Source organism: Haliotis rubra, unplaced genomic scaffold (assembly GCF_003918875.1).
Source record: "Haliotis rubra isolate DU_JTF1 unplaced genomic scaffold, ASM391887v1 Scf804, whole genome shotgun sequence".
NCBI classification, from domain to species: domain Eukaryota; kingdom Metazoa; phylum Mollusca; class Gastropoda; order Lepetellida; family Haliotidae; genus Haliotis; species Haliotis rubra.
Genome location: NW_025767529.1, coordinates 388,346 through 403,620, shown reverse-complemented (window position 1 = coordinate 403,620; position 15,275 = coordinate 388,346). Strand labels below are relative to the sequence as shown.

The window sequence follows — 15,275 nt, the reverse complement described above, 5'->3', positions numbered from 1 at the left end:
TAGATCTTCTATGAAGGCATATAATGAAGTGTCATCCGCAAAGAGACGAATGTTACTGTCAATATTACATACAATATCATTGATGTATATCAGAAAAAGAAGTGGTCCAAAGACAGAGCCCTGAGGTACTCCAGCTGATACAGTTTTCTTGTCAGATTTATACCCGTTAATAATAATAATATATAATATACTACCCGTAATACCCGTTGCTACCCGTGTACTCTATTTTCTAAATAACTTTGAAACCATTTTAATACTTCGCCTTGAATACCATAAGATTTCAGTGTATTTATAATTCCTCTATGCCAGACCATATCAAAGGCTTTACTTATATCGCAGAGGACTGCTCTTACTTCTTTTCCTTTGTCAAGAGCTTTGGCTATGAAATTGTACAAAAAGGCTAATTGATTTGTCTGGAAATTCCTGGCATGAACCCTGATTGTACATATGTCAGTGAGTCGTTATCTCTTAGGAAGTTGAATACATATTTAAATACACATTTCGCAAAGACTTTCGATAAACAAGATGTGAGTGCAACAGGACGGTAGTTTGAACATTCATGAATGCTATCTTTCTTGTGAATAGGTATTACCGATGCTTCTTTCCATGCAGGGAAAAATTGACTGGCTAAGCGATAAATTGAATAATAAAGTATGGATGTTAGACTATTTGCGGTGTATCTAAGTACATGTACTTTATTTCCAATCCAATCCCATCCGGGCCGGTCGCTTTTGATGTGTCCAGTGACCTTAAAATATCTGACGTCATAGCGGGTTAGAGTGATGTTGGTCAATATTACGAGTTACGAGGAACCTCGGTATCGGGCAAATCTCAATTTGGATCTACAATAGTCGACTGAGCGATAAAGTAATTGTTTAAAACATTTGCGATTTCTTCGGGATCATTATAGACTGTATCGATGAAAATAATTGTTCGAAATTGATTGTCATTGTTGCGTGAGTTTTGAACGCTTTAGTCAGACGCCACCACGTTTTGTATACCGAGCGAGGTATTAACAGAATCTTCAATTATAGAGACGAATATTTGTTTAACAGTTCTGATAGCGGAAGTAACTTTATTTCTTGCTGATCTGAAATTAAGCCCACTTCGTTGGATGGTTACGTTTCTTTGCAAACGATTACGTTTCCGAATCAAAGAACGTATTAGACTCGTCATCCATAGCGGATCTGCAGGTCTGATAGTGACAGTCATATTTGGTATATGTTGATCGCAGATTTTCGCTGTTGAGGATATTAAATCGGTTGCAATCTTATCTATATTATTAGAAGAAAATAAAATATCACCATCAACATCATCGACAATCCTGTTCATATTTACTGTATCAGCTAACGAATAGTTATAAACTTTCCTCTTATAGTTTATAGGGAGGGGAACTGGTTCTTTGATGGTCACAAATATCGGACAATGGTCACTGCAGATAGGCACAAGAACTCCCGATTCATTTACAGCTTTAATATTCGAAACAAAACACAAATCTATCAGGGTACTTGAATGCGGTGTAATTCTAGCTGATTCTGATATAACTTGTTTAAGGTCACACATCAATTGAAGGTTATCTATTTTAGTTCGATTTTCCCGAAGGACGTCTATATTAAAGTCACCGACAACGATAGTGTACATGTTCAGGTCGACAGCGTTACAAAACGATTCCTCAATCAGGTCCCAGTACCCCGCGCTCTTATCTGCTCGATAGACGGACCCGATTAGGTAAGAACTATGTTTACACTTTATCTGTATCCACACCGGCTCAAGACCGGGGGTGTCAAGATTGTCCATATGCTTGGCGTATAGATTACTTTTGACATACATCGCGCCACCGCCACCACGAGTTTGCCTATTTTTCCTGAATGGTAGGTGGCATCCAGGTATTGCTATTTTAACACTGCTGATGTCTACATGCAACCAGGTTTCTGTTAGACATATAACGTCATAAGATCGAAATTCTGCGTCAAGTAAATCAGTTTTGTCTTTCAAACTGCGTACGTTGAAATGTATTATTTTAAAGTCTGTGAAATAATTCGGCCCTGGATTAGGATGAATGTCGCCACAGCAGAGTAGGATGAGAGAGGCAATTACAGATACTTGAGGACTGTAGAGACACAAGAACTTAAAACTGTGGATGAATTTCGTAAATCGGACTGCAAATTTTGAATATATTTTTACAGCAAATGTTCTCACTGCCTGTCTGTACTGCTCAATATCAGCCATTATCAAATATCATACATATAGTCATAACAGGTAGGACAGTGGGTCACTGTACGTAAGTTAACGGAGGTAGACACACACAGACTGAACAAAAATAACTAACACGTGTAAACACGTTTGTTGTAATTTGATGTCGATATAGGTCAAATTACACGTTGTAACATGGTTTAAATTGAAACAATGAAAACAAAGAAAAGAAGAAAGAAAGGAAGATAAATCAGACCATGGTATATAGGAGATAAACAGACCATAACTATGGTATAGAGGAGATTAACAGACCATAACCATGGTATATAGGAGATAAACAGACCATGACCATGGTATAGAGGAGATTAACAGACCATAACCATGGTATATAGGAGATAAACAGACCATGACCATGGTATATAGGAGATAAACAGATCAAAACCATGGTATATAGGAGATTAACAGACCATAATCATGGTATATAGGAGATTAACAGACCATAGCCATGGTATATAGGAGATAAACAGACCATAACCATGGTACATAGGAGAAAAACAGACCATAACATGGTATATAGGAGATTAACAGACCATAACCATGGTATATAGGAGATAAACAGACCATAACCATGGTATATAGGAGATTAACAGACCATAACCATGGAGATTAACAGACCATAACCATGGTATATAGGAGATTAACAGACCATAACCATGGTATATAGGAGATAAACATGCTGTGTTTGGAAATGAGATGAATCTTAGACCGAATTGATAGCCTCTAAATTTCGTGGGAGGGAGAGGGAGAGGGGAGGGGAGGAGAGAGAGCGAGAGAGCGCAGAGAGCGAGAGAGCGCAGAGAGAGAGGGAGAGCGCAGAGAGAGAGAGAGCGCAGAGAGAGAGAGAGCGCAGAGAGAGAGAGAGAGCGCAGAGAGAGAGAGAGAGAGAGAGCAGAGAGAGAGAGCGCAGAGGGACTTAGAGGCACACTAACACGCGCACACACAACCACACACACACACACACACGTACACACACACACCCAAAGTCCATGATAGTTTCGGAGCAGTGCCTTAAACTAAGCAAACGGGGTCAGGGTTTATCACTCTCAGATTAGTGACCAGTTCTTCATCAAATGCGTCAACTGTCAGGGTTCCTTGCATTGAAATTAGGAACAATAATCCTGGAAGTGAATAGGTTAATCCAAAGGCTGTATGTGTAACTATACTAGGAAGTCAGTCAGTACAAAGCAGACCGTTGCATTCCTATTTTGATGACTCATGTAAATATCACCAGGAGAGCATGTTGTCTAATATAGATACATTCTTCAATCTTCTATACAATGGTTTAGTGAGTGACTAGGTAAGAACGAATACCACGATGCTTGTTGTACTGTCAGTATTTAAAGGAACAAACTACGACCGGGAGGCTCGGGTGTACATGCATGTGAATAACACACGTGCACACAGACACAATCACACAGACACAGTCACACAGACACAGGTGCACACATGTACACACACGCACATGCAAGCATACACATAGTAACATACATACATGAACAGAGACACCTACACACACGGACACATAAAGACACACCCGCAAGTACAAACTTACACGTGCATACGCACGTATATTTCACGTGATATAGGTGCACACATGTAGACTGCTACCTTCAACTCTAACACATGACACCCCTCCCTAACTTTAAACCTACTTCAGTCTTGAGATACAGTCAACACCGTGTTTACACAGAGACTTGGTGATAAGCAAACCTTGACGTGAGGAATACAAAGTCCAGTGTAAATGGGTCGCGTTACACCTGGAGACTCTGACATCATGGATATTTTTTGATAATACTATCTTCGCATTGGGTAGACCTGCCGTGACTTTGCATCGATCATTTATAAACCCAGGTTTTGAAGTACATCAGGTTAAATTTCGACCATTTGATAACCTGGGTTTTTCAGCGCACGTTCAGGACACAGGTAGAGCGTGCATTGCGCGTGGAGGTAAGGTGTTGGCTGCCAGTCGCATCCCAGTTGACACCGGCTGTTCCATCATTTCCGGGCTGTTCCATCCATTTTGTTCTGCTCAGTACGTGTACACAAAACATTTGGACTAATTGAAAATAATGTGTTTTACATTCATGACGGTTCATAAGTCGGATAAAACACTCCTCCTCGGTTTGGGTGGCATAACTCATGATCAAACTGTTCCTAGGCTCGTCAGAAGGCGCTTATACCTCACTACCTCAACACTCATTAGTGAGATTTGTTGGTTTGGACCCTGACTTTATCCTAGCCATTACCCCACGGAGGTAACGGCTGGCTGTTAGTTATCGAGTGTAGACTTTTATGTTACTGAAGCCTGGGGAGGTTGTTAGTTGTGACTTGCATATTACTGAAGTCTAAGGAGGTTGTTGGGAGTAACTTGCATGTTACTGTAGTCTAGGGAGGTTGCTATAAATTAGTTGTGACTTACATATTACTGAAGTCTAAGGAGGTTGTTGGGAGTTAAACTTGCATGTTACTGCAGTCTAGGGAGGTTGTTATAAATTAGTTGTGACTTGCATATTACTGAAGTCAAAGGAGGTTGTTGGGAATAAACTTGCATGTTACTGAAGTCTAGGGAGGTTGTTATAAATTAGTTGTGACTTGCATATTACTGAAGTCAAAGGAGGTTGTTGGGAGTAAACTTGCATGTTACTGTAGTCTAGGGAGGTTGTTAGCTGTGACTTGCATGTTACTGAAGTCTAGGAAGGTTGTTAGCTGTGACTTGCATGTTACTGAAGTCTAGGAAGGTTGTTAGCTGTGACTTGCATGTTACTGAAGTCTAGGAAGGTTGTTAGCTGTGACTTGCATGCTACTGAAGTCTAGGAAGGTTGTTAGCTGTGACTTGCATGTTACTGAAGTCTAGCGGGGTTGTTAGCTGTGACTTGCATGTTACTGAAGTCTAGGAAGGTTGTTAGTTGTGACTTGCATGTTACTGAAGTCTAGGAAGGTTGTTAGCTGTGACTTGCATGTTACTGAAGTCTAGGAAGTTTGTTAGCTGTGACTTGCATGTTGCTGAAGTCTAGGGGTGGTTTTTGGGTGCTACGGCACATGCATATTGCTGAAGTCTAGGTAGATTGTTAGTTGTGACTTGCATGTTACGGAAGTGTATGGAGGTTGCTCGGCGTGACCTCAATGTTACTGAAGTCTATGGAGGTTGCTGGGTATAACTTGCACATTGCTGAAGACTAGGGTGGTTGTTACTTGTGACTTGCATATTACTGAAGTGTAGGGAGGTTGCTGGGTGTGGCCTCCATGTTACCTAAGTCTAGGGAGGTTGCTCGGTGTGACTTGCATATTACTGAACCTGTTAAGAGGGTGTTTGGCGACATGCATATAAGTAAACCTAGTGAGCTCGTTGAGTTTGACTTCCATGTTAATATAGTTTTGGAGAAGTTTTTGGGAGTGGCATACACATTGCTGAGGTGCACTGAGTCTTTTTTTTTAGATGTTACTGAAGACTCGTGAGGTTGTTGGGTGTGACATGCATATTATTGAAGTCTAGTGAGGTTGTCGGGTGTGACATGCATATTATTGAAGTCTAGTGAGGTTGTTGGGTGTGACATGCATATTACTGAAGCCTAGTGAGGTTGGTAGGTGTCACATGCATATGATTGAAGTCTAGAGAGGTTGTTGGGTGTGACACTGATGTTATTGATACCTTGTGAGGTTGTTTGGTGTGATATGTATGTTATTGAATCCTTGTGAGGTTGTTTGGTGTGACATGTATGTTACTGAAGTCTAGTGAGGATGTTGGGTGTGACATGCATATTATTGAATCCTTGTGATGTTGTTTGGTGTGACATGCGTTTTATTGAATCCTTGTGAGGTTGTTGGGTGTGACATTCATATCACTGAAGTCTAGTGAGGTTGTTGGGTGTGACATGCATATTATTGAAGTCTAGTGAAGTTGTTGTGTGTGACATACATATTATTGAAGTCTAGTGAGGTTGTTGGGTGTGATATGCATATTTTTTTAAGTCTAGTGAAGTTGTTGGGTGTGACATGCATATTACTGAAGTCTAGTGAGTTTGTTGGGCGTGACATACATATTATTGAAGTCTAGTGAGGTTGTTGGGTGTGACATTCATATTACTGAAGTCTAGTGAAGTTGTTGGGTGTGACATACATATTATTGAAGTCTAGTGAAGTTGTTGTGTGTGACATGCATATTATTGAAGTCTAGTGATGTTTCTCGAACGCCACACGCACGTTGGTGGTGACCACTTCCATCTCAACTTGCTCACAGATGTAGCGTTTGCAGTCCTGTGGATATTTGTTTCGAAACCCAGCACTTGACAGGCCCATTTAACGGCCACGAACGAAAACATACTGCACACACTGGTGCAGAGTACATGGATCAGACACCCACGTGTTCTCTCAGCTGTTTAAGGTAAGGCGCCGACTTTAAAATATTCATGTGCTCTTCAACAAGAACTTCACTTGACGCTCATCAGCCATGACACTGACAAAAAATCAAAGATCACTTATTTTATGCAAGTCATATTCATCGTGATTATTCATAATCTTAATTCGTTGCTTGGCACTGAAATACATATGTATGTTTCAAAAAGGCAAAAATTCTTCCTTTCTTGAAACGTCATGTCCTTAAAAGTTTGTTATGGATAAATATATTTCAGCCATCGCGACTTCTACGGATTCGGCGTCTGATTTTGGCGATAAGGTGCCTGACACTGAGGTTGTGGGTTCGAATCCCGCATGGGACTCAACCCAACGAAAGTAGTAGAATCTGTACTTTACTAAGAAAGTGTAATCCCAAATATAACACACGTAGCATATACACATTTAAGACGTTCATCCAAACTGACACTCGTCAGTATAGAACACTCGTCTTTTCGTCACAACAAATACAAGTTATGTCTGTCAAGTCCTCCAGAAAAGACAAGAAATACGCACAAGGAACTCTGCTACGTCATTCTCGAAATGCTTCTTCCTGAATGTGTACATGCTGATTTGGATACCATAACCATAGCAGTCAAGGTTATTAGATATGAACTAAACTAGCACCAAATGTAAACAAAATGATTGAAGAAGCAGAAAACAATCATTGACTGAGTATCATTATTTAACTGACATTGAATAATATTTTATTAACTAAGTAGCTTTTTTATTTCGATTTCAGGAAAAGCGTCTATACTAAAACAAAATGAAACTTAACGTGTGTTAGTTCGTGCCCCAAACATACCCATATAGAACAAAGTATGTTGCTGGTTGATAAAAGGATTTATGGACGTAATGAGCGTACACTAAAACAGGGTTAAGCATTAAGGTGTGCTTGGTGCCCTTCCACTTTCATTTTCACAGGGACTACCCATCTGTATTGGAGCTCGGTCGTTGCTGCCTGTGTCTCTTGCATTCACAACAACAAGGCAACGTTGGCTCATTGACTGCATAACGATAAATATATGCGAATACGGTTGGTAATGATGCTGTTGTCCCATGTGCGTTTGCCCTGTTGCCTAGCAAGCAGGAGGTTACCTTCCGGGAAATGTTTTCACAGGTGAAGGACTGGCGTGATTGTGCTCCTGATTTATTCATGCTTGACTACGAGAGGGCCATTTGGATTGCTGCTGTGGCAGAGTTCCCGGATGATGAGATCAAGGGATGGTTCTATCACTTGAGCCAAAATGTTTACAGACGGATCCAGAGTTCAGGCCTACAAGCAGAATACTCCACATCACCTCAGCTTCAGACCCAATCTAGAATAATTCCCGTCCTTGCATTCATTCCGGAACATGAGGTGGGTGGAGCGTTCGAGTCCCTGACAGAGCACCTGCCCGAGGAGCTCCAACCAGTAGTGGATTACTTCGAAGACACGAACATCGTCCACAGCGCAGAGGTCGCCGCCTTCCACTCTTCCCAATCTCATCCTGGAACCAGCACCAGAGAACACTGGATGTCCTAATCCTAACCAACAATCACCTCGAGGGGTGGTACCGACACCTCTTAACCAACATGTCAGGCTGTTACCCATCCATCTGGAGGTTCCTGGACGTCCTGAGTCGAGAAGAAGCTCCAAATGACCAGGTGATCACGCATATGCTGTCCGGGGGGCAATTGTCCTAGTTGGCAATTGTGCGGGTGGCAATTGTCCTAGACATGGCTTTGCTTACCCTGGAATGAACTACACAACATGTCCACAAACCCAGTAACATACCTGCTCCTTAGTAAGGAAACGATATTGTGCAGTTCACATATCTATTAATACAAACACTCGAACCCAAAGCTAAACCTTTGGTTCTGCCAAGGAGGTTGACCGTGATGGGTATAATATCGATTAAGTGAGAATCTGCAGGTGTACCATTTGCTATTCTCTCCACAAGTCCTGTTTCAGCATCCAGGCATGCAATCCCTCAACAAGGTAGCGAGTTTTACGTACCCAAAACACGCTAGACTTTGCACCGTTTGCTCTTAATACGGCAAAGTCTGTTTAATCATCAAGGCATCTGTATGGAGTAGGACTGGTTGGCTGGCTGGCCGGTTTGTTGTTTAGCGACGGACTCTAGTTTAGCAATATTCTAGCTGGAACAGACAAGCTAGTGATCAACAGTATCAATTTACATAATTAGTATACGATGATACGTGTCAACCAAGTGAGCCTGACCCTGACCTGATCTTGTTAGTCGCCTTTTACACCATGGGTTGCTGAAGACATGGGTTGCTATCCCGGATCTTCACGGGTAGCATGGTGTAGGGAGGAGGTCCACCCATTATAGTATGCTACAAGGTTGAAGTAGATGGGATAGGGGTGAGATATAATGTAGTTGATGGTCGCATGACCTACCACTGCGTGCTTGTGGGTGTCTTCCTGTACTAGTTCGAACTAATACCGGTGTGATAGTCGTAGTCCACTCAGTCGCAGTTTAACATGCATGGTCAGTTAGGAATACTTATAGTATTGTATCTTAATTCTAAAGGTAACGGTTCCCTTATTCATTTACTTTCCGCGAATGACTTGACAAACAACTATCCAGAGATTGCATTGTAAACTTCAACACGGCTTCAATTCTGGCGTGCCTGTTACGTCATGTCAGTATTTTCCCCATACGTGGAACTTGATAACCTCCTTGAAGGACAGAATGTACATAAACTGTATGTCGCAGTAAGGTGAGGTGAAGAAGGGATTAACATTACGCTCAGAACATTATTTATATAGCAATGTGCATATACGTGTATGCGTGTGCACGCGCGTGTTTGTTTTGGTGAAGGTATATTTGTCTCTGTGTGTATGTTACGCAGGCAAACTGTGATACCTGCACCTGTTCTGTTCACACAGTCTGTGCAACTGGTGACCTGCAACACTGAGTAGGTCGTGATAACACAGTTAATGTATATTTGTACCTTGCGTCAGCCAGTCCGTAGCAGTAAACATCAAACCATACCGAGAGGTACACCCTCAAGTCACTCTAACGGACAGGGATATCCCAGAAGATATTGTATAATCCTAGCTATGGTCGACTTCAAGTATCTTCCATGGTTGTTGACATGTGCCTCCCTAATCTGTTCTTGTTATGGTCAGGACAGTATGGTGTCTGTCCTGAACAAGCTGAAACAGTTTGAAGAGGATCTGCGGGATAATAAGATGGATATACTTCGTATGGAGAAAAGAGTACTTGACACCATAGATGTCACATGGACATCCTTGAGAGCTGAGTTAAAGGAAAACATCCGGGATGAAGTGAGAGAAGCCATGGCCGAGATTCTACAAGGAAAGTCTCTTCAAGACATGGTGAAAAGTCAGGTTGTCTCTGAAGTGCGGCATCTGAAGCAGGGCTACCATCAGATGAAGAGACAGTTGCACCATGTCTCAAGGTTGCTCAGAGATTTCCAGGACGAGACGACCGTAATTCACGACTCTCTCCTGAAGAAGGCAGGTATGTCGGATCGAGAGAATTCGTGTGCTATCTGTATGAGAGATAGGCATAAACTGGAAAAAGTACTACAGACGTGTGACGCTACCATTGCCAATATCCAATCTCAAATTACGACATTGAAGGAAACACATCAGTCTCAAATATCAAAGCTGACATCAAATGTCACGGTGTCTTCTTCTACCCCCGCTCCTCTAAATGTTACACCAACCTCCAGGACATCTGTGTCAACAACGACACTCAGACCAGAGGAGGAGAAAAGTAGGATTTTGATAGCTCCATGGGCGTCAAGTACCCCACATCAGTTCCGTCAACTCAACATTCACAGTAACTCCCTGAGTGTCTATCAGTACCACACCATGAAGCAGGTCAAATGTATTGCATATACAACAAAGACAAGGAAACTTCTGATAGGGTTATACAGCCCGAGTAAGATAGTGTCATCTACCCTGGATACACGTCACGTGACGGTATTAAGAGAACGTGTAGAGACATATGGCATGGCAGTGGATGAAGATCGGGACATCGTATTCATAGCCACCTTTATACCACGTTACTCAATCAGCCGCATGTCTACACAGGGGAAAGACTTCACTGCCATCGTTGACTTATCCAAGTACGGTGGTGATCCAAGGCAAATAACTCTTGACACAAAGAGGAGGAGGATATATGGGTGTAATGACTTGAAACTGTTCACTGTGACATATGATGGTCAAGACCTGACAACATTAGCCACAGGAGGCCGAATGTATGCTGTAACCCTGGACCAGACAGCAGGTGTGTTGTATTATGGTGTACAGAAGACACTGATGAAGACGACTGTGTCCAATAATGTGAGTACAGAGGTGACCACACTGAACACCGTCCCCTGGAACCTGGGACTGTATAGAGGCACCATCTACTACAGTAGCTATGATCCTACTGGTGTTGGTGCTGTTGATGTGACATATAACACTGTGGCATATACTCTCCAGTCAGTCAGTATGAAGGGGGCTAGTGTTTACGGTATGTGTTTGGTTCCCTAAATGTATCAATTGCATCGTGTTTTCTCTCTATATTCCGATCTCATCCACCCTGGGAAACTGATTTTAAGATAACATATTCAATACATCATGTAGCCTATGTTGCCATGTTAATTTGCTGTAGGTTTCATCAATAAATATCTTGTTACAGTTCTATGGCTACTATCTGTGCTTCCAAGCTACAAAAAACAATGCTTCATTATCCATTATATCCGCAAATATTTATGTATTTTGAATCAGGGTCGGAAAATAGAATGATTCGTTTGTAATAAGCTTCTAGTTTGGAATGGAGATAGTGTTACTTTCAGTATAGCGGTATTTTACCATTGAATTCAACAATTAGTTATCACCTGATGGAATATCAAACCCGACGGCAATAGGATTAAACGTAGAGCCGTGAACCTCTATCGGTGAAGAACATCATAAACAGTCAACACATAGAACACTATGTCTGTATATTTGTAAGTGTGTGTGCGCATGCGTCTGTATATGTGTATGTGTCATATTAAAAGCACTGTATATACAGATCCTTCAGCAGTCTGTTGTTTGTTATGTTTTTAGCAGCAATACTCAACTGGTTGATTGAGACATTACATGAAGTATTTCCATTTACTTCTCGCTGTACCCGTGAAGATCGGGATTAGAATTGGTCTTCAGCAATCCACGTTTGTCGTACGAGACAACTAACGGGATCAGATGATCAGACACGCTGACTTGGTTGATACATGAAAGCGTATCCCGATTATGTAGATCGATACTCATGATGTTTGAACACTGGATTGTCTGGTCCAGAGTCGATTGTTTGCAGACCGCCGCCGACATATATCTTGAATATTGTTGATATGGCTATAAACAAACCAAAAAAGAACAAGCCATAATTATAACGGTGACTTGTGAATAATCGATTCCGTGCCAGACAAACCTGTGATAGATATCACGAGAAATGATTAAAGCCGCCAAGGGTGTCCATGCCATGCATTCAGCCATGTCACTGAGCCTTCCCACTGGATCCACAGTTAGTTTTCGACGCAAATAGCAGCTTTACAATTGCTGGTTGTCGTTAGCAGTCCTCACTCACTCGCTCACTTGTCCCATGAACCTTACAAACGGGACTGTCTTCCTGCATTAAGTAGGGGTGAAACGGTATACCGAGGTAGTTTGCCTTCTATTCGGCATACCGTAATGCAGTCCAAACATTCGGTATTTTCAGTTTTCGTACCTTTATTTTATTGTGATCTGCATTGTGATCCTATCTCGTTTACCGAAACGGACTGAACAGAAGTACCGCAATCCGTACCGTGCCGTGGTAAGAGCGTACCGTTTCACCCCTAGCATTAAGGCAACGGTTCATAGCTCCACATTACAACAACACTACAACAGTGACGTTGGGACATTTACTTGGGGCCACATTTTAAACCCATATTATTGCAGCTGATCGATGTAGTAATCTTGTCATTTATCAACTACAGACATATTGTTTGAGTAATATAGGAAATAAGATATCGATTGAATAGACATAAACTTCAGATCATCAGTTTCAAAAGGTCTAAGCCCAACAACCTCCCTAGACTTCGGTAACATGCAGGTTACACCCAACAACCTCCCTAGACTTCGGTAACATACAGGTTACACCCAACAACCTCCCTAGACTTCGGTGACATGCAGGGTACACCCAACAACCTCCCATGACTTCGGTAACATGCAAGTCACACCCAACAACCTCCCTTGACTTCCGTAACATGCAAGTCACACCCAACAACCTCCCTTGACTTCCGTAACATGCAGGTGACACCCAACAACCTCCCTTGACCTCCGTAACATACACGTTACACCCAACAACCTCCCTTGACTTCCGTAACATACAGGTTACACCCAACAACCTCCCTTGACTTCCGTAACATACAGGTTACACCGAACAACCTCCCTTGACTTCCGTAACATACAGGTTACACCGAACAACCTCCCTTGACTTCCGTAACATGCAAGTCACACCTAAAAACCTCCCAAGACTTCAGGACAACTACCTCAAGTTGGACTGACTCACACAAATGAAGTGGTTCAGTGACATGACTGGTTTTGGCAGGGCTGCCAGTTTGCACGAAGTTAGGTCCCCTGTACTCACAGACATGCTACCGTCACCAGGTGGCCACTGTTACAGCAGATATGAGTGTCACGTACGTGTGCCCTTCAGTGATATATCTTAACTCTGATTCAACTATAACAGTGTGTCAAACTGACGTGAGTGTCACGTACGTGTACCCTTCAGTGATATGTCTTAACTCTGATTCAACTACAACACTGTCTAAAACTGACCTGAGTGTCACGTACTTGTACCCTTCAGTGATATGTCTTAACTCTGATTCAACTACAACACTGTGTAAAACTGACGTGAGTGTCACGTACTTGTACCCTTCAGTGATATGTCTTAACTCTGATTCAACTACAACACTGTGTAAAACTGACGTGAGTGTCACGTACTTGTACCCTTCAGTGATATGTCTTAACTCTGATTCAGCTACAACACTGTGTAAAACTGACGTCACTTGATAAAAGGGACCACGCTAGACGCCCTGCACCACAATGAGGTATGCTCATCCACAGAGACATAATTTTACACGTACTGCACTAACGAACCCATATGGATAGATAAGAGGCAACTAAATGTATCTGGAGATCAGACTGGCTGACTTGGTTGACGGATGTCTTCATATCCCAGTAGCGTGGATGAATGCTCAGTAGCTAAATTACATTGTCCAGACTCGATAATTAACAGACAGCCGTTATCCAGGTGGGGTATTGGTTAGGACAAAGTCAGGGTACAAACCAACAAACCTCACTAATGAGTGTTGAGGTAGTGAGGTATGAGCGCCATCTGACGAGCCTAGGAACAGTTTGGCCATGAGTCCTAAAATACCCATGATATCAGAGTCTCCATGTGTAACGCGACCCAGTTACGCTGGACTTTGTATTCCTCGTGTCGAGGTTTTCTCTGATAAGAGCATGAAAACAAGACTGAAGTACGTTTACAGTTAGTAATGGGGATTGAAGGTAGGGGTCAAGATGTGTGCACTTATATCACGAGAAAGCTACGTGTGCGTGTGTACCTTGCACGTTTGTATGCCCGCGACCGCCTCCGCGGTGTAATGTTTTAGAGCCTCCGCCTGGAGCGAAATAGTCTCAATTACGACGTTAAACCCCATTTCACCTCACCTCACCTGCTCGGGACCACAATTTATACCCACAATAGGACAGCTCTTCAATGTAGTCGGGGTGCTGGGGTAGGTGTGGTTAAAGCGTTCGCTCGTCACGCCGAAGACCCGGGTTCATTCCCCACATGGGTACAATGTGTGAAGCTCATTTCTGGTGTCCTCCGCTGTGATATTGCTGGAATACTGCTAAAAACTAAACTCACTCACTCACTCACTTAATGCAGTAATCTTCTCAGTTTTCATGATATATCTGCCCATCTTTATATGAGCTAAATATACTCATGTAATACGTCAAGAGGGCAGCTCTTCAATGTAGTAATCTTGTCAGTTATCAAATATAGACAGATTGTTAGAGAAATAGAGGAAATAAGATATATTGACGAAGTTGATTCATGTGTTGAAAGGTGCATTTATTGTTGTGTGTTGCAATCTCTGGAATACTTTGGGGCAATGGCATATATATGTTGCTGTCTTTAAAGACATATATGATTCTTCGTATATATGTGATTTGGGAATCGTATTTGCTTCCTGGCTTGATTATTGTTACTCTTTTCAATACAAGTAACCCTGACAGATGACGCAATTTTTGAAGACCTGTGGCCGTATGGCCGGGCTTAGTAGCGCCCTGCTCTTACACGTCATGCACAACGTCGGTTAAGCCTAGGTGTTACTACGCCCGACTTAACAGATTCAGTTCGAGGTGCAGTGTGCTATTTTTTTTATTTTCGACCGTGTTTCAACCACCGGGAAAAGGCGCGAAACAAACGAACCCGTTGCACTAAACCGTAAGGCTGCAAGTACCTGCATTTCCGGGCTAATCATTATCACCTCTGATTGTATCCACTAACTTCAAAATGTCAATTCTCCTGAATCTCTCTCTCTCTCTCTCTCTCTCTCTCTCTCTCTAGCGC

At 42.3% G+C, this 15,275-nt stretch overlaps 2 protein-coding genes across 3 annotated transcripts in view; both read left to right on the top strand.

Moving 5' to 3' along the window:
• The window catches only part of LOC124261691 (failed axon connections homolog), a 49,079-nt gene that overhangs the window by 9,892 nt on the left and 23,912 nt on the right, over positions 1-15,275 (top strand). The window lies entirely within an intron of this gene.
• The window catches only part of LOC124261687 (failed axon connections homolog), a 56,203-nt gene continuing 47,411 nt past the window's right edge, over positions 6,484-15,275 (top strand). The window contains exon 1 of one of the 2 annotated variants that reach the window (XM_046696035.1): positions 6,484-6,634. In XM_046696035.1, the coding sequence (XP_046551991.1) occupies positions 6,597-6,634 (38 nt within the window). In that variant the 5' untranslated portion in view covers positions 6,484-6,596. Of the gene's footprint in view, positions 6,635-13,525; positions 13,741-15,275 lie in introns of those variants that run through there. The other variant, XM_046696036.1, reaches the window with a different exon arrangement.